Source organism: Salmo trutta, chromosome 19 (genome assembly GCF_901001165.1).
Source record: "Salmo trutta chromosome 19, fSalTru1.1, whole genome shotgun sequence".
NCBI lineage: Eukaryota > Metazoa > Chordata > Actinopteri > Salmoniformes > Salmonidae > Salmo > Salmo trutta.
The window spans coordinates 56,337,702-56,356,775 of record NC_042975.1 but is presented as its reverse complement, the minus strand read 5'-3'; the positions used below and the strand labels follow the sequence as shown (position 1 = coordinate 56,356,775).

The 19,074-nt window shown below is 41.7% G+C and overlaps 1 protein-coding gene across 5 annotated transcripts in view; it reads left to right on the top strand.

Moving 5' to 3' along the window:
* Positions 1-18,837, top strand: part of LOC115155027 (septin-5) — a 28,904-nt gene extending 10,067 nt beyond the window's left edge. For 4 of the 5 annotated variants that reach the window (XM_029701818.1, XM_029701817.1, XM_029701822.1 and 1 more), the window contains 8 exons: positions 5,634-5,730; positions 5,913-5,999; positions 6,201-6,324; positions 6,515-6,649; positions 6,771-6,888; positions 7,295-7,396; positions 18,192-18,288; positions 18,414-18,678. In XM_029701818.1, the coding sequence (XP_029557678.1) occupies positions 5,634-5,730; positions 5,913-5,999; positions 6,201-6,324; positions 6,515-6,649; positions 6,771-6,888; positions 7,295-7,396; positions 18,192-18,288; positions 18,414-18,670 (1,017 nt within the window). In that variant the 3' untranslated portion in view covers positions 18,671-18,678. Of the gene's footprint in view, positions 1-5,633; positions 5,731-5,912; positions 6,000-6,200; positions 6,325-6,514; positions 6,650-6,770; positions 6,889-7,294; positions 7,397-18,191; positions 18,289-18,413; positions 18,679-18,728 lie in introns of those variants that run through there. The other variant, XM_029701821.1, reaches the window with a different exon arrangement.
* Positions 18,838-19,074: the final 237 nt, after the last annotated feature.

The window sequence follows — 19,074 nt, the reverse complement described above, 5'->3', positions numbered from 1 at the left end:
CAACTTACCTTGGCTTCTTACTGCATTCGCGTAACAGGCAGGCTCCTCGTGGAGCCCCTGAACAAGGCAGTTAACCCACCATTCCTAGGCCGTCATTGAAAATAAGAATGTGTTCTTAACTTAACCGTGCAGCCAGTGAAAAATCAGAGCGCCAAATTCGAAAACAACAAAATGTCATAATTCAAATTTCTCAAACATACAACTATTTTACACCATTTTATAGATAAACATCTTCTTAATCCAACCACGTTGTCCGATTTCAAAAGGCTTTACGGCAAAAGCATAAAGTTAGATTGTTAGGACAGTACATAGACAGAAAATTACACACAGCCATTTTCAATGCAAGGACAAGCGTCACCAAAAGCAGAAAACCAGCTAAAATTATGCACTAACCTTTGACAATCTTCATCAGATGACACTCCTAGGACATTGTTAGACAATACATGCATTTTTTGTTCCATCAAGTTCATATTTATATCCAAAAACAGCATTTTACATTGGCGCGTGACGTTAAGAAAATGTATTTCCCCCAAAACTGCCTGTGAATCAGCACAACAATTACAAAAATACTCATTATAAACGTTGATAAAATATTAAACTGTTATTCAAAGAATTATAGATTAACATCTCCTGAATGCAACCGCTTTGACAGATTTCAAAATAACTTTACTGGGAAAGCACACTTTGCAATAATCTGAGTACTGCGCTCAGAAAAATACGTCAGGCAATTACAGATACCCGCCATTTTGGAGTCATCTAAATGCATAAATAGCATTAGAAATATTCACTTACCTTTAATAATCTTCATCAGAAGGCACTTCCAGGTATCCCAGGTCCACAATAAATGTTGTTTTGTTCGATATAGTTCATAATTTATGTCCAAATAACTCCATGGTTGCGCGTTCAGTAAGATACTCAAAATGTAGGACGCGCGAGGAAAATGTCACGACAAAAAGTCAAAAAAAGTTTTGTTTACGTTCGTTCAAACATGTCAAACGTTGTAAAGCATCAATCTTTAGGGCCTTTAGAATGTGAAAATTCAGTAATATTCCAACCGGACGATTCCATTGTCTTGAAAAACGTTTTGGAACAGAGCTACCTCCTCATGTGAATGCGCACCAATGAACTGATGTCCTTCCCTGGGTCACCAACTTCCCAGCCTTCTTGTTCGGTCTCTGTTCATCATAGACGCGTCTCAAACAACTTTCTAAAGACTGTTGACATCTAGTGAAAGCCTTAGGAAGTGCAAAATGAACCCTAACTCACTGTGTGTTCGATTGGCAATGACTACAGGCACCAGATTTTCATTTCCTGGTTGTATTTTTCTCAGTTTTTTGCCTGCCATATGAGTTCTGTTATACTCACAGACACCATTCAAACAGTTTTAGAAACTTTAGAGTGTTTTCTATCCAAATCTACTAATAATATGCAAATATTTGACTCTGGGCCCAAGTATTAGGCCGTTTACTCTGGGCACGCTTTTCATCCGAAATCGAAAATACTGCCCCCTATACCTTGACAGGTTAACTGACTTGCCTAGTTAAATAAAGGTGTAAAATTGGCATCCACATTATGGAAACTTGAAATCAGCCCTAATTAATCGGTCGACCTCTAGTGGAGATGATGTAATTAATTATTCCTTACCCACGAACATTTGACCACCCATCAGAGATGATTGCAATACAGTCTGCTTTCTCTATGATTTGCTTGACCTTCACTTGAACTCTGTTGAACTCTGTGTCCAGCAAATGAGTAGATAAAGCATGTCTGGTTGGAGGGGTGTATGCTGGGCGAGGAACATTTAGAAATCTCTTCCAATACACACTGCCTGTGAGCATCAGAGGTGAACCAGTTGCATACACAGCTCGAGCAAGACATTCATCAGCATTTCTCTGACTACGTTCCTCCATTGAGTAAAAAAAAAAACTCTGATTCCAGGAGGACCATGAGCTGTTGCTATCGATAAGGTGTCTGATTCTTCATTTTCACCTCGAATAGAAGTAGAGGGACTTTTGTCAGAGGTTGCTTGTGAGCACTGAGGGAACTTTATGCACTTGGCCAGATGATTCTGCATCTTTGTTGCATTCGTCACATATGATTTGGCACAGTATTTGCAAATGTACACAGCTTTTCCTTCTACTTTAGCTGCAGTGAAATGTCTCCACACATCAGATAGTGCCCGTGGCATTTTCCTGTAGAGATTAGAAAGAAATGAGTAAAAAGAAAACCCAAATACAATTCCATGTACAGATAAATAGTTAAACAGTTAAATTAAATACCTCCTTTGTAAGAAATGTTTTAAAATGAAACATGTTTGGAAACAACAGGTGAATTAACACTCCTCAGTTAGCAGGCTCAAGCAAGCTAAAACCCACATGGTAGCAAAAACTAACTAGCAGAAATTGCTAACAAGTTAGAAATGATTTAAACACACTTTGCTGTAGGCTACTATTTACTAGTTAGCAAAAAAAGCATGTATGTCATATAAAATATATTCACCTCACCCAGTATTGTAATCAATACTTACCAGAAAGCATGTGGTCCTTGGCTCAGACAGTGTAGTAGTGTGGGCTCAATAGCATCTCATTAGTGTGCAAGATCTTGAGAATCAGCTGTACTTGTGATGGAAGAATGCACTGTGCATGCAGAGGGTGGCAATTCCATTGAATTGGGGATAGTTTAACCAAAATATGCCACAAGACTTAGACTTGCCTTGTGTGTATTCCACAAAAAAGGTTCACTGTTATAAGTTAACTTTTATGATCAATTTAAGCATCCCACCTGGCCAACATCCGGTGAAATTGCAGAGCGCCAAATTCAAAATACAGAAATAGTCATAATAAACTTTCATAAAAATACAAGTGTTATACATCGGTTTAAAGATTAACTTCTTGTTAATCCAGCCACTTTGTCAGATTTCAAAAAGGCTTTACGGCGAAGGCATACCATGCGATTATCTGAGGACAGCGCCCCGCTTACAAAAGCATACAAACATTTTACAACCAAGTAAAGGAATTACAAAAGTCAGAAATGGCGATAAAATTAATCACTTACCTTTAAAGATCATCTTCTGGTTGCAGTCACAGGAGTCCCAGCTACACAATAAATGTTTGTTTTGTTCGATAAAGTCCCTTTTATATCCAAAAAACTCAGTTTTGTTGGCGCGTTTTGTTCAGTAATCCACTGGCTCAAAGCCGGTCAAAACATGCAGACGGCATACATCCTAATAGTACCGGTAAAGTTCGTCGAAACATGTCAAACGATGTGTATAATTAATCCTCAGGTTGTCTATTGTCTAAATAATCGATAATATTTCAACTGGACAATAGCGTCTTCATTAGAAAGGAAAAACAACGAAGGGCGCACAATCGGTCACGCGCGCAAACCAGCTCTACTTGATTCTACAATCCACTTATAAATTGGTCTCATTCTTCTTAATTTTTCAGAAAACAAGCCTGAAACAATGTCTAAAGACTGTTGACATCTAGTGGAAGCTATAGGAACTGCAATCTGGGTCCTAACCATTTAGATACTCTATAGGCATTCAATTGAAAACTACCCACATCAAAAAATCCACTTCCTGGATGGATTTTCCTCAGGTTTTTGCCTGCCATATCTGTTCTGTTATACTCAGACATTATTTTAACAGTTTTGGAAACTTTAGTGTTTTCTATCCAATGCTACCATGCATATGCATATCCTAGCTTCTGAGCCTGAGTAACAGGCAGTTTACTTTGGGCACGTTTGTCATCCAAACTTCAAAATACTGCCCCCTACCCAAGAGGGGTTAAGCAAAATTCCCCAAATTCCCGGGCTTAACTTCCCATGGAAAATTTCTGGGAAATTTCCCAACCTTTTGCAACCCTAGGCACAGGGAGAGAACGGTAGTATTAAGAGCCGACATTGGCTCCTGTGCTGAGTTGTTAATGGAGTTAGATTTTCCTGATGTAAATCTAAAACCTAGATTTCAAGAGTCAAAGGTGAAACGTGACATATGGTCTGAAATCAGGCAGCTTTCAGGGCTTTCTCATGATGCCATCATACCTATTTACAACGTCTCTGTTAATTGAGCTGCATATTATAAACTCAGCAAAAAAAGAAACGTCCTCTCACTGTCAACTGCGTTTTATTTTCAGCAAACTTAACATGTGTAAATATTTGTATGAACATAACAATATTCAACAACTGAGACATAAACTGAACAAGTTCCATAGACATGCAACCAACAGAAATGGAATAATGTGTCTCTGAACAAAGGGGGGGGGGGTCAAAATCAAAAGTAACAGTCGGTATCTGGTGTGGCCACCAGCTGCATTAAGTCCATCTCATGGACTGCACCAGATTTGCCAGTTCTTGCTGTGAGATGTTACCCCACCCACTCTTCTACCAAGGCACCTGCAAGTTCCTGGACATTTCTGGAGGGGGAATGGCCCTAGCCCTCACCCTCCGATCCAACAGGTCCCAGACGTGCTCAATGCGATTGAGATCCGGGCACTTCGCTGGCCATGGCAGAACACTGACATTCCTGTCTTGCAGGAAATAACGCACAAACGAGCAGTATGGCTGGTGGCATTGTCATGCTGGAGGGTCATGTCAGGATGAGCCTGCAGGAAGGGTACCACATGAGGGAGGAGGATGTCTTCCCTGTAATGCACAGCGTTGAGATTGCCTGCAATGACAACAAGCTCAGTCCGATGATGCTGTTACACACTGCCCCAGACCATGACGGACCCTCCACCTCCAATTCGATCCCGCTTCAGAGTACAGACCTCTGTGTAATGCTCATTCCTTCGACGATAAACGCGTGAGACAAAACCGCAACTCGTCAGTGACGAGCACTTTTTGCCAGTCCTGTCTGGTCCAGCGACGGTGGGTTTGTGCCCATAGGCGACATTGTTGCTGGTGATGTCTGGTGAGGACCTGCCTTACAACAGGCCTACAAGCCCTAATGCGGACAGTCTAAGCACTGTTGGAGGGATTGTGTGTTCCTGGTGTAACTCGGGCAGTTGTTGTTGCCATCCTGTCCCGCAGGTGTGATATTCGGATGTACCGATCCTGTGCATTTGTTACACGTGGTCTGCCACTGCGAGGACGATCAGCTGTCCGTCCTGTCTCCCTGTAGCTTTGTCTTAGGCATCTCACAGTACAGACATTGCAATTTATTGCCCTGCCACATCTGCAGTCCTCATGCCTCCTTGCAGCATTCCTAAGGCACGTTCACCCAGATGAGCAGGGACCCTGGGCATCTTTCGATGTTTTTCAGAGTCAGTAGAAAGGCCTCTTTAGTGTCTTAAGTTTTCATAACTGTGACCTTAATTGCTTACCGTCTGTAAGCTGTTAGTGTCTTAACGACCGTTCCATAGGTGCATGTTCATTAATTGTTTATGGTTCATTGAACAAGCATGGGAAACAGTGTTAAAACCTTTTACAATGAAGATCTGTGAAGTTATTTTGTTATTTTTACGAATTATCTTTGAAAGACGGGGTCCTGAAAAAGGGATGTTTTGTTTATTTGCTGAGTTTATTTTATGTAAGCAGTGAGTACAGTATATTCTCTTAAGCGAGTAGTGAGTTACAGTATAATCTGTTTGTCTTTGCTTTATGTTGGTTTGTCATGTGGTCAACCCCTGCAGGACCAGGACAGGGAGTATGTAGGCTTTGCTACTCTGCCCAACCAGGTACACAGAAAGTCAGTGAAGAAGGGATTTGAGTTCACTCTGATGGTGGTAGGTGAGGACAGGGGAAGGGCTGTCAGGGACTTGTAGTTTGTTCACTTTCATGACAGTGTTTCCACTGCCAAATTAGAAGTATTTAGCAGGGATATGATCAGGGTCTGAGGCTAAGCAGGATCTCTTGCGCGCTATCTCCCTCATTCTCTTCATCATTCTCTCTCCCTCCCTCTCTTTCTCTAGGAGAGTCTGGTCTGGGTAAATCTACACTAATCAACAGTCTGTTCCTTACAGACCTCTACAAGGACAGGAAGGTGCTGAATGCAGAGGGTGAGAGTGTGATTTCTCAATGGGTCTATTACTGTTGCTATTGTACTTCTGCAACATCAAGTTGTATCCTGTGGAGTGGTTTGTCTCTACTGTACCTACCCAACCCTGATCTACAAATTTGTTTTTATACAACCTCTGATCTTCTGTGTATGTGTGTTTTTGTTTTTTCTTTGTGTGTGTGTGCGCATCTGTCTTGTCCAGAGAGGCTGGCTCAGACTGTGGGCATCACTAAGAACACAGTGTGCATCGAGGAGAAGGGAGTGAGGCTCAAACTCAACGTAGTGGACACACAAGGCTATGGCGATACCATCAATAATACAGACAGGTATGTAGGTATTCACTGGTACATGTAGAGTCATAAAGACGCTAAATAGTAATAAGCTTAGCCTAGTCTCAAAATGACATGGTGTGCTCATGAAAAAGTCCTCCCCAGAGCCATTGTGTGCGCTTGTGAGTGTGTGTCATGGGAGCTGTACTTACACACATTTCTGTCCTGTGTGTGTGTGCTGCTGTAGCTATAAGTGTGTTTCAGACTACATTGACCATCAGTTTGAGCAGTACCGCAGGGATGAAATCGGCCTGAACAGAAAGAACATCCAGGATAACAGAGTCCACTGCTGCCTCTACTTCATCTCTCCCTTCGGACATGGGTACCAGACTACACACACTCATACTACACACACTCATACTACACACACTCATACTACACACACTCATACTACACACTCAACCTATACAAATATTACACACTGTGTGTCTGTGTGTCGTCAGTCTGCGGCCATTGGATGTAGAGTGTATGAGGGCTCTGCAGGACAAGGTCAACATCATCCCTATTGTGGCCAAATCTGATGGTCTCACTTATGATGAGGTCAAGAAGAAGAAGAGCAGGGTAAATAAGAGAGTTTTCCAGACCCTAGTTAGTGACATGTCTCAAGCTATCACCTTTCCCAGCAGTTGTTTATTTCACCGTGCAGATATTTTACCTTTATTACACATTTTCACTCTAAAATAGAAGCCAGAGGTTTACACCTGTAAACCTTAACTCTCTCCCTTTTCCCCTGTCTCCCCCCCTCTCACCCTCACCCCCTCTCCCCCTTCCTCCTGCTCCTTTTCACTCTTACCCACTATCTCCCCCTCACTCCCCCTCTCTCTCGCTTCCCCTCTCCCTCCCCCTTTCTTGCCTTCTATATCTCCCCTTCCCCCAATCCCGCTTCCATATTCCTTGTATTCTCCCCCCCTTTTTCTCTACTTCACTCTCCCCCTCCCTCCCTCCCCCCTCTCCCTCCCCTATACAGATTCTAAGTGAGATAGATAAGTACAGGTTAAAGATCTACCAGTTCCCAGACTGTGACTCTGATGAGGACGAGGAGTTCAGGAGGCAGGACATGGAGCTCAAGGTGAAAATGGACAGATGGATGATGATGACAATAATAACAGCTTTATCAGCAAAATGTTGGTTAAAACCATTTGAATTCAATCACTTTTTGACAGCCAACCTTTTGATTTGAACAAAACCTTCCATACATATTTGCCCATTGTAGAAGTGCTCAGAAAGGGACTTTTTGAACCTGTATGCCAAAACATTCAAGAGATAAAGGTGCTCAAAGTTTGACCCATTTTGTATCCCCCACCGTACATTGAGACATCCATGTCTTCATCACTGGAAAAGATAAATGGTTGAGATTTATATAATTTAAAAGCCTCCAAACAGGGTTGTCAAGCTGTTTTATAATCTCTTAAAAATATATTTATTTTTTACTTTTAATGTCAATTATCAAAAAATTCTAATCTCTGATTTCTTTCAAATTCAAATATCAAATTTTATTGGTCGCATACACATATTTAGCAATGTTATTGCGGGTGTCGTGAAATGCTTGTGTTCCTAGCTCCAACACTGCAGAAATATCTAACAATACACACATCTAAAAAGTAAAATAATTTAATTAAGAAATATTAGGACAAGCAATGTCAGAGTCGTGTGTGTACATATATATTGTTAGGTTCTGAACAAACCGAGTAAAAACTCAGACATCTAGAAAAAGCTAAAACCGTGTTTATTCAACCCACTGGGTGCTTCTGCTGCGAACACAACATACAAGTCACAAAATAACATATTTATACCGTCTGACAAGGCAGAGTCACCTCCTTGTATGTGGAAGATAAACAATTCTCAGTCTTTTCCTCTAACTGGTATTGTCATGGCCCTACCTAAATCTAGGACCATCATGGGCGTGGAAGTGTGTGAATATGGGATAGGACTGTAGTCAGATGGTCTTCAGGGTGGACCCCTATGACCCCCCTCCCAGCAGTGTCTTCTCTCTTCAACTGTTGACTTATCTTGAGTTGAGTTCCACATCCCTCATTGTCCTAGTTCCACAGCAGCTGGCCTGCCTTATCAGGAACTGAAACCAGACTGCTACCCTTTGCCTCCTTCCTTTAGAAATATTAATATTTAGCAATAACATGTTTGAACAGAAGATGAACTTTCTGCACTTCCCATTGTCTCACTCAGTAACTTTCTATACACAAAGTTCTTATTCACCCTTCATTGACCTCCAACATATACAGTACCAGTCAAATGTTTTGACACACCTACTCAATCAAGGGTTTTTATTTTTATTATTTTCTACATTTGTAGAATAATAGTGAAGACCAACTATGGAATAACACATGGAATCATGTAGTAACCAAAAAAGTGTTAATCAAAATATATTTGAGATTCTTCAAAGTTGCCACCCTTTGCCTTGATGATAGCTTCGCACACTCTTGGCATTCTCTCAACCAGCTTCATGAGGTAGTCACCTGGAATGCATTTCAATTAGCACGTGTGCCATGTTAATTTGTGGTATTTCTTTGCTCAATGTGTTTGAGCCAATCAGTTGTGTTGTGACATGGTAAGGGTGGTATACAGAAGATAGCCCTATTTGGTAAAAGACCAAGTCATTATTGCCAGAACAGCTTAAATTAGCAAAGATTACTTTAAGACATGAAGGTCAGTCAGAACTTTGAAAGTTTCTTCAAGTGCAGTCGCAAAAACCATCAAGCGCTATGATGAAACTGCCGCTCATGAGGACCGCCACAGGAAAGGAAGACCCTGCTGCAGAGGATAAGTTCATTAGAAATACCAGCCTTGGAAATACAGCCCAAATGTTTGGAAACATCTCAACATCAACTGTTCAGAGGAGACTATGTGAATCAGGCCTTCATGGTCGAATTGCTGCAAAGAAACCACTACTAAAGGACATCAATATGAAGAGACTTGCTTGGGCCAGTTTACGCAAATATTAATTTGTAGCTCTTATCGAATGACTGAAATCACCTCCCTAGTCAGGCTATTGTGTGTGACATTCATATTGCACTGTACAGCTTTACCAAAGGATTGAGGATCAGTGAAATGGGGTATAAGTTTATCAATACCCAAGCAATTTTTTTATTTTCTCCCAACATCCTCAGAGTTATCAGACTCCAAAACATCCACGCAGTATTGTTTTTCCTTGGGAATAGTGTTCAATACACATACAGTGCCTTTCAAAAGTATTCATCCCCCTTGTTTTTCCTATTTTGTTGCATTACAACCTGTAAATTAAATTGATATTTATTTGGATTTCATGTAATGGACATATACAAAATATGCCAAATTGGTGAAATGAAAAAAATAACTTGATTCATAAAAAAACTGAAAAGTGGTGCGTGCATATGTATTCACCCATTTGCTATGAAGCCCTATTTAACCAATTACCTTCAGAAGTCACATAATAAGTTAAAGTCCACCTGTGTGCAATCTAAGTGTCACATGATCTCAGTGTGTGTGTGTGTGTGTGTGTGTGTGTGTGTGTGTGTATATATATATATCTATATCTGTTCTGAAGGCCTCAGAGTCTGCAACACCACTAAGCAAGTGGCACCACCAAGCAAGCGGCACCATAAAGACCAAGGAGCTCTCCAAACAGGTCAGGGACAAAGTTGTGGAGAAGTACAGATCAGGGTTGGGTTATAAAAAATATCAAACTTTGAACATCCCACAAAGCACCATTATATCCATTATTAAAAAATGGAAAGAATATGGCACCACAACAAACCTGCCAAGAGAGGGCCGCCCACCAAAACTCACGAACCAGGCAAGGAGGGCATTAATCAGAGAGGCAACAAAGAGACCAAAGATAACCCTGAAGGAACTGCAAAGCTCCACAGCGGAGATTGAAGTATCTGTCCATCGGACCACTTTAAGCCGTACACTCCACAGAGCTGGGCTTTATGGAAGAGTGGCCATAAAAAAGCCATTGCTTAAAGACAAAAATAAGCAAACACATTTGGTGTTCGCCAAAAGGCATGTGGGAGACTCCCCAAACATATGGAAGACGGTGCTCTGGTCAGATGAGACAAAAATTGAGCATTTTGGCCATCAAGGAAAATGCTATGTCTGGCACAAACCCAACACCTCTCATCACCCCGAGAAATCATCCCCACAGTGAAGCATGGTGGTGGCAGCATCATGCTGGGGGGGATGTTTTCAGTCGACAAGGACTGGGAAACTGGTCAATTGAAGGAATGATGGATGGTTCTAAATACTTGGAAATTCTTGAGGGAAATCTGTCTTCCAGAGGTTTGAGACTGGAACGGAGGTTCACCTTACAGCAGGACAATGACCCTTAGCATACTGCTAAAGCAACACTCAAGTGGTTTAATTAAGGGGAAACATTTAAATGTCTTGGAATGGCCTAGTCAAAGCCCAGACCTCAATCCAATTGAGAATCTGTGGTATGACTTAAAGATTGCTGTACACCAGCAGAACCCAACCAACTTGATGGAGCTGTAGCAGTTTTGCCTTGACGAATGGGCAAAAATCCCAGTGGCTAGATGTGCCAAGCTTATAGACATACCCCAAGAAAGAGACTTGCAGCTGCAATTGCTGCAAAAGGTGGCTCTGCAAAGTATTGACTGGGGGGGTGAATAGTTATGCATGCTCAAGTTCTGTATTTTTGTCTTATTTCTTGTTTGTTCCACAAGAAAAAATATTTTGCATCTTCAAAGTGGTAGGCATGTGTAATTCAAATGATACAAACTCCCAAAAAATCTTTTAATTCCAGGTTGTAAGGCAACAAAATAGGAAAAATGCAAAGGGGGGTGAATCATTTCATAAGCCACTGTAGGTTGACAATAAATGTGGCTCAATTCAGTTGTTTCAGAGTCCCGCAATAAGAGCTATGACACTAATGTTCTCTAGGTGTCACTGAGTAGACTGATACCCCATGTCATTGATCCACAGTCCATAGGTAAGGCTGTACAGTGAAATAAGTATGCCCCCAATAAAATTCTAAAGTATAATACGTCCAGTGTGATTTCAACAGATTTTTGTTAAATTAACAAATTGTCTTTTTGTTGACATTTATATAACATTCCAACCTTGTTTAGCATGATTTATTCAATTAATGCATAATTCTACTATTTGTATTCATTTGCATCACTGTCAGTGACACGTTTATTTTGAAAGCTAACCGCAAAGTCCACTATTGTGGCTAATCCTTATTGTGGCTAGCTTCACATAGATGGGTCTGACTACCATTAGTCAAATTAAAAACTGTCTTAAATTAGGGTTATTTTAGATTATGATGTGCGGGGTCATCGGTTACTCGGGCAAAATTAGGTGATATGTACATGTAGGCATAGTTAAAGGGACTATGCATAGATGAAAAACAGAGTAGCAGCGGCGTAAAAGAGGGGTTGGCGGGAGGAACAATGCAAATAGTCCGGGTAGCCATTTGATTACCTGTTCAGGAGTCTTATGGCTTGGATGTAAAAGCTGTTGAGAAGCCTTTTTGTCCTAGACTTGGCGCTCCGGTCCTGCTAGCCATGCGGTAGCAGAGAGAACAGTCTTAAGACTGGGGTGGCTGGGGTCTTTGACAATTTTTAGGGCCTTCCTCTGACACCGCCTGGTGTAGGGGTCCTGGATGGCAGGCAGCTTAGCCCCAGTGATGTACTGGGCCGTACACACTACCCTCTGTCGTGCCTTGCGGTTGGAGGCCGAGCAATTGCCGTACCAGGCAGTGATGCAACCAGTCAGGATGCTCTCAATGTTGCAGCTGTAGAACCTTTTGAGGACCCATGCCAAATCTTTTGTCTCCTCAGGGGGAATAGGTTTTGTCGTGCCCTCTTCACGACTGTCTTGGTGTGTTTGGACCATTCTAGTTTGTTGGAGATGTGGACACCAAGGAACTTGAAGCTCTCAACCTGCTCTATTACAGCCCCGTCGATGAGAATGGGGGCGTGCTCACTTCCAGTCAGATGCGAATGTATTTTAATTATATCTGAGCTTTCGGTCAATCGACCTTCATCAGAACATAACTCCACAAACAATAGTGGGACAGGTAAGGCCACACAGTGAGCCAGAGGTAATTGCAGACACCTGTCTGGACTTCTGTCAGTCTTTATGGGTGTGCAATTCTTGGGCCGACTCTTCTCTGTATACATCAATGATGTTGCTCTTGCTGCTGGTGATTCTCTGATCCACCTCTACGCAGACGACACCATTCTGTATACTTCTGGCCCCTCTTTGGCCACTGTGTTAACTAACCTCCAGACGAGTTCAATGCCATACAACTCTCCTTCCGTGGCCTCCAACTGCTCTTAAACGCAAGTAAAACTAAATGCATGCTAATCAATCGATCACTGCCCGCACCTGCTCGCCCGTCCAGCATCACTATGGACGGTTCTGACTTAGGATACGTGGACAACTACCTGGGTGTCTGGATAGACTGTAAACTCCCCTTCCAGACTCACATTAAGCATCTCCAATCCAAAATGAAATCTAGAATCGGCTTCCTATATCGCAACAAAGCATCCTTCACTCATGCTGCCAAACATACCCTTGTAAAACTGACCATCCTACCGATCCTTGACTTCGGTGATGTCATCTATAAAATAGCCTCCAACACTCTACTCAACAAACTGGATGCAGTCTATCACAGTGCCATCCGTTTTGTCACCAAAGCCCCATACACTACCCACCATTGCGACATGTACACTCTCGTTGGTTGGCCCTCGCTTCATACTCGTCGCCAAACCCACTGGCTACAGGTTATTTATCTGCTAGGTAAAGCCCTGCCTTATCTCATCTCACTGGTCACCCCCAAAGCCAATTCCTCTTTTGGTCGTCTTTCTTTCCAGTTCTCTACTGCCAATGACTGGAAAGAACTGCAAAAATCTCTGAAGCTGGAGACTCATATCTCCCTCACTAGCTTTAAGCACCAGCTGTCAGAGCAGCTCACAAATCATTGCACCTGTACATAGATGGGCTGTTTACAGATGGGCTATCTACCTACCTCATCCCCATACTGTATTTATTTATTTCTTGCTCCTTTGCACCCCAGTATCTCTACTTGCACATTCATCTTCTGCACATCTACCATTCCAGTGTTTAATTGCTATATTGTAATTACTTCGCCACCATGGCCTATTTATTGCCTTAACTTACCTCATTTGCACTCACTGTATATAGACTTTTTGTTTTCTTTTCTACTGTATTTTTCACTGTTTTGTTTATTCTGTGTAACTGTGTTATGTGTCGAATTGCTATGCTTTATCTTGTTCAGGTCACAGTTGCAAATGAGAACTTGTTCTCAACGTGCCTATCTGGTTAAATAAAGGTTAAATAAAAATAAACCTGTAGTAATCTAATGTATCCACCAGGTGTCATTACAGGACAGAACAGGATATGGATTTATTTCTACTAGAACAAAAACACACGTACACAGGGAATGTGGTGTTAGTATAAGGAACCCATACTCTCAAAGAGAGGGCAAAAGAAATGAAGGAAAACATGTACAAAAGTATGTGGACACCTTCAAATATAGAACCAGGAGAAATCTAGAAAATAACTAGATAAAGGTAACCTGTCGGAAGTATTGGACCACTAGGGCCGTCATGAATACAGGACACCCTAATAACAGGGAGGGGGTGTGTAAGATGATAATAGGAATTATAACTTGACCCTCGTATAAAAATCTTCAAAAGAGTTCTCTCTGCCAGAGTTTACTGTCTCATATTGGTGACACTTCCACCTTGTAAATGCCCTTTAAGTGTAGAGAAGACACTGAGAACTGTACAAAGTGACAAAGCAACGGTCATTTTCATCCTGGTGTCTTTATAGAACTCTTATGTTCAATAATGCTCTTTCAAGCTTCTGGATATCTTGCCCACGTACATGTTATCACAAACACAGCGTAGGATGTAAATCACATTTTATTATGGCCTTTACCTCTTATCTTTCTCCAGACCTAGGGTGTCAGAACGCTGAGGTGTTGTATTGGTGTTGCACTGAGCTCAATTGCCACAGGGGTAGTTTCCGTCTCAGGGGAGTAAGGAGGGTTTGTTTAGAACCCGTGTTGAGGCTGGCACGGACTAGTCAACTGAAAATTGGGGTCCCGTTTGTAGATGAATAAGGGGGGATCCTTGAATTCCTGGCTGGGTCTGAGGTGAGCATATGCCAGTGAATGTAGAAATGCAAGTAACAAACAACTCAGAAGTTTTAACTTTGTTTTGTATAGCCTGGCGAGGTTTAGAGAGCGCAAGAGGCGTATGCCTCTTCCAAACACGGAGTGGAGTAACCCCTGTCCAGAAAACATTGTTTTATGCTGACAGCTTTATTAATATAGTCCTCTGTCGAATGACACACACCTTTGAGCCTATAGAACTGGCTCTTGGGCACTAGGATGAGTGCTACTTGCTAGGAGAAATGTGTTTGTCAGTCTCTTTCTGATATAGATTGGTGATAAGTTCCCCATTAGCAACCTTGATCCACATGTCCAAGAAATTGACCCGCTTATGGTCATATTCAATAGAGACTTCAGGTCAGTGTTCCTATTGTTCAAAAAGGAATTGAACTCAGTCTTGTTCAGTGCCAATCCACACAGAGAATTTCAGCAATATACCTAAACAATTGGAGGATCTTGGAGAAGTAAGGGTTTCTGGTCTCATCACGGAAACGTTTGCTCAAAATGGCTCACGTATAAATTAGCATAATTAGGGGCAAAGGTGGAGCCAATAGCAACTCCACTAACAAAGGGAAAAAGTGTTTTCCAAAGGTTAAAGTAGTTGAGCTTGTGAACTAGACAAGCCAGTTCACAGATGAATTCACTAGGTGGTGACATTTCTCCGTGACGGTCCTGTTGGTAATATCCCAGTGCATCTAGGCCTTTTTCATGAGAGATTTGTGTAGAGGATCTCTAGATCAAATGTTGTCAGGGAGATTAGACAGTTCTGATATTTTGTTAATCACATCTGTATAATCTTTGATGAATGCTGGGAGTTTTTGCACAATAGGCTTAATGAAGGAATCAGCAAAGTTGGAGAGTGGCTCCAGAACACAGTCAATACTGGCAATGATGGGTCTGCCCTTAGGTTTGTATAAGCTCTTATGGATCTTAGGTAGCATATAGAAAACAGGTATGACAAGGAATTTGCAATGAAGGTAGTCAAATTCATGTTTAGAGATCCAGTTCTGATCGACAGCAAATGTCAGATAGTTGGTTATCTTTGTCTGGAAGTCCGATGTAGGGTCAGTTCTGAATCTCCTATAGAAATGTTCATCAAGCTGGTGATGAACTTCTGCCTTATAGTGTGAATGACTATAGCCCCTCCCTTATCGGCAGTTTAATGACAATCCAAGTTCCTGAATAGCTAGCCTTTCCTCTTGGCTCACATTCTTTGGGGAATAAGTCCGTTTGGAATGAAAAATGTAAAACATTCTGTTCCACAATTCTACAGAAGGTGTGAATGGAAGGATTTGATACTTGAGGCATAAATATACTCTTGGGTTTCTACACAGAGGTATTGGCCCTTTGTGCATCATTGGAGTCATTACTTGCCAAACATATGCCTAAGTTGCAGTGAGGGAAAAAAGTATTTGATCCCCTGCTGATTTTGTACGTTTGCCCACTGACAAAGAAATGAGCAGTCCTATAATTTTAATGGTAGGTTTATTTGAACAGTGAGAGACAGAATAACAACAAAAAAATCCAGAAAAATGCATGTCAAAAATTGTATAAATTGATTTGCATTTTAATGAGGGAAATAAGTATCCTCTGCAAAACATGACTTAGTACTTGGTGGCAAAACCCTTGTTGGCAATCACAGAGGTCAGATGTTTCTTGTAGTTGGCCACCAGGTTTGCACACATCTCAGGAGGGATTTTGTCCCACTCTTTGCAGATCTTCTCCAAGTCATTAAGGTTTCGAGGCTGACGTTTGGCAACTCGAACCTTCAGCTCCCTCCACAGATTTTCTATGGGTTTAAGGTCTGGAGACTGGCTAGGCCACTCCAGGACCTTAATGTGCTTCTTCTTAAGCCACTCCTTTGTTGCCTTGGCCGTGTGTTTTGGGTCATTGTCATGCTGGAATACCCATCCACGACCCATTTTCAATGCCCTGGCTGAGGGAAGGAGGTTCTCACCCAAGATTTGACGGTACATAGCCCAGTCCATCGTCCCTTTCATGCGGTGAAGTTGTCCTGTCCCCTTAGCAGAAAAACACTCCCAAAGCGTAATGTTTCCACCTCCATGTTTGATGATGGGGATGGTGTTCTTGGGGTCATAGGCAGCATTCCTCCTCCTCCAAACACGCTGAGTTGAGTTGATGCCAAAGAGCTCCATTTTGGTCTCATCTGACCACAACACTTTCACCCAGTTGTCCTCTGAATCATTCAGATGTTCATTGGCAAACGTCAGACGGGCATGTATATGTGCTTTCTTGAGCAGGGGGACCTTGCGGGCGCTGCAGGATTTCAGTCCTTCACGCCGTAGTGTGTTACCAATTGTTTTCTTGTTGACTATGGTCCCAGCTGCCTTGAGATCATTGACAAGATCCTCCCGTGTAGTTCTGGGCTGATTCCTCACTGTTCTCATGATCATTGCAACTCCACGAGGTGAGATCTTGCATGGAGCCCCAGGCCGAGGGAGATTGACAGTTCTTTTGTGTTTCTTCCATTTGCGAATAATAGCACCAACTGTTGTCACCTTCTCACCAAGCTGCTTGGCGATGGTCTTGTAGCCCATTCCAGCTTTGTGTAGGTCTACAATCTTGTCCCTGACATCCTTGGAGAGCTCTTTGGTCTTGGCCATGGTGGAGAGTTTGGAATCTGATTGATTGCTTCTGTGGACAGGTGTCTTTTATACAGTTAACAAGCTGAGATTAGGAGCACTCCCTTTTAAGAGTGTGCTCCTAATCTCAGCTTGTTACCTGTATAAAAGACACCAGGGAGCCAGAAATCTTTCTGATTGAGAGGGGGTCAAATACTTATTTCCCTCATTAAAATGCAAATCAATTTATAACATTTTTGACGTGTTTTTCTGGATTTTTTTGTTATTCTGTCCCACACTGTTCAAATAAACCTACCATTAAAATTATAGACTGATCATTTTCTTGTCAGTGGGCAAACGTACAAAATCAGCAGGGGATCAAATACTTTTTTCCCTCACTGTAGATTTTTCAAAAAAAGCTAAAAAAGATCACTATCTCAAAAGAGTTGGTTTCATGTGGGGACAAAAGGGAGGCCTTTGCTGAAAGCAGACGCCCGATGTGTAGTAAGTACCTTATCAGATAAGTTGATTACAGCGTCCTCGCCGGTTGGTGGGTGAGGGGTGTACCAGCTAAATTGCAGTGGTCTGAAGGGACAGGTCCATTCGGTGACTTATTTCTAAGCTTGAACTGACACCCACGCTTTATTCAAGAGCATGTTGTCCCAACCGATGGCGGGCACAACACAAAAGCTTCAGATGTGAAATAGGGTCTAAGCTACCACACATGCGAATGACAATATGAGTTGACACGTTTTTAGATAATTGACATTAAAGGTTTAAAAATGTTTTATTTTTTATAATGATATAGTAAAATAGTTTGACAACACTAAGCTTTTAAATGATATCAAACTCAACCGTTTATCTTTTCCAGTAATAAGACATTGTCTCGTAAGGTATGCAAAATGGGTGAACTTTGAGGACCTTTATCTCCTAAATGTTTTTGCATTCAGGTCAAAAAAGTCCCTTTCTGACCACTTCTTCCATGGGCAAACATGTAAGGAAAGTTTTGTTTAAATCAAAAGCGATGCTGTCAATAACAAAATCAAATCCGTTCAAATGGATTTACCCTGCTGCTAAATGAGGAAGTGTGTTCTATAAGTTTCTCTTTCATTCTCTGTCAGAGGAGTGTTCCGTTTGCAGTGATCGGCAGTAACATGGTGGTGGATGTTAATGGTCGGCGGCTCCGCGCCCGTCTCTACCCCTGGGGAGTGGTGGAAGGTGCAGAATAAATAGACATACACGAACATGCACACTCACACACCTTGTAAGTGAACTTCAGATAAATGTACTGTACACTCCATTTAAGTTTATTGCAGTTCACTGTTGTCTTGTTGTGCTGTCAGTGGAGAACCCATATCACAGTGACTTTGTCCACCTGAGGAACATGTTGGTGAGGACTCATATGCAGGACTTGAAGGACATGACCCATGACACACACTACGAGAGTTACAGAGCACAGTGGCTGTGCAAGAGCCAACGCACTGTGGTAGGGAGACACACGCGAAAGAGATTTGTCCTTGTGCCTATGATTTTGGTCAATTTTTTTTTTTTGATTGATGAAATAATATTGATCGTATTAAATAAGTTATTAATTGAATAGAATAATACTTTATTGCCAATTAATATGTAAAATCTCCATTAACTTCATTCTCTTTTAGGATTATGACTTCTGCCACACCTCAATCTAATCCAGGAGGACTTTGGTGTAAAACAAAAGATGATACACTGCTTTAACTACTACTGGAATAAAGACACAAGCTAAATGTAGTATCGGTGTCCCTTTTTGATACTGTGTGTACAGTATACTGTGTCAGTTTAGTTTGTTTTCAATCTTTCTCATTCTATTGTGCTAGATGACGAGACAAAATGCTTTTGACTTCAGTGAGGAATGCTTTACTTAAGAGAACAAGGAGCATATCAAACACACAGTGGGTGCTGACAAGTATTTTTCTCTGCTCATACAGGAGTAATAAAGGGCTAGTTCACTTTTTTTTACTGACTTTA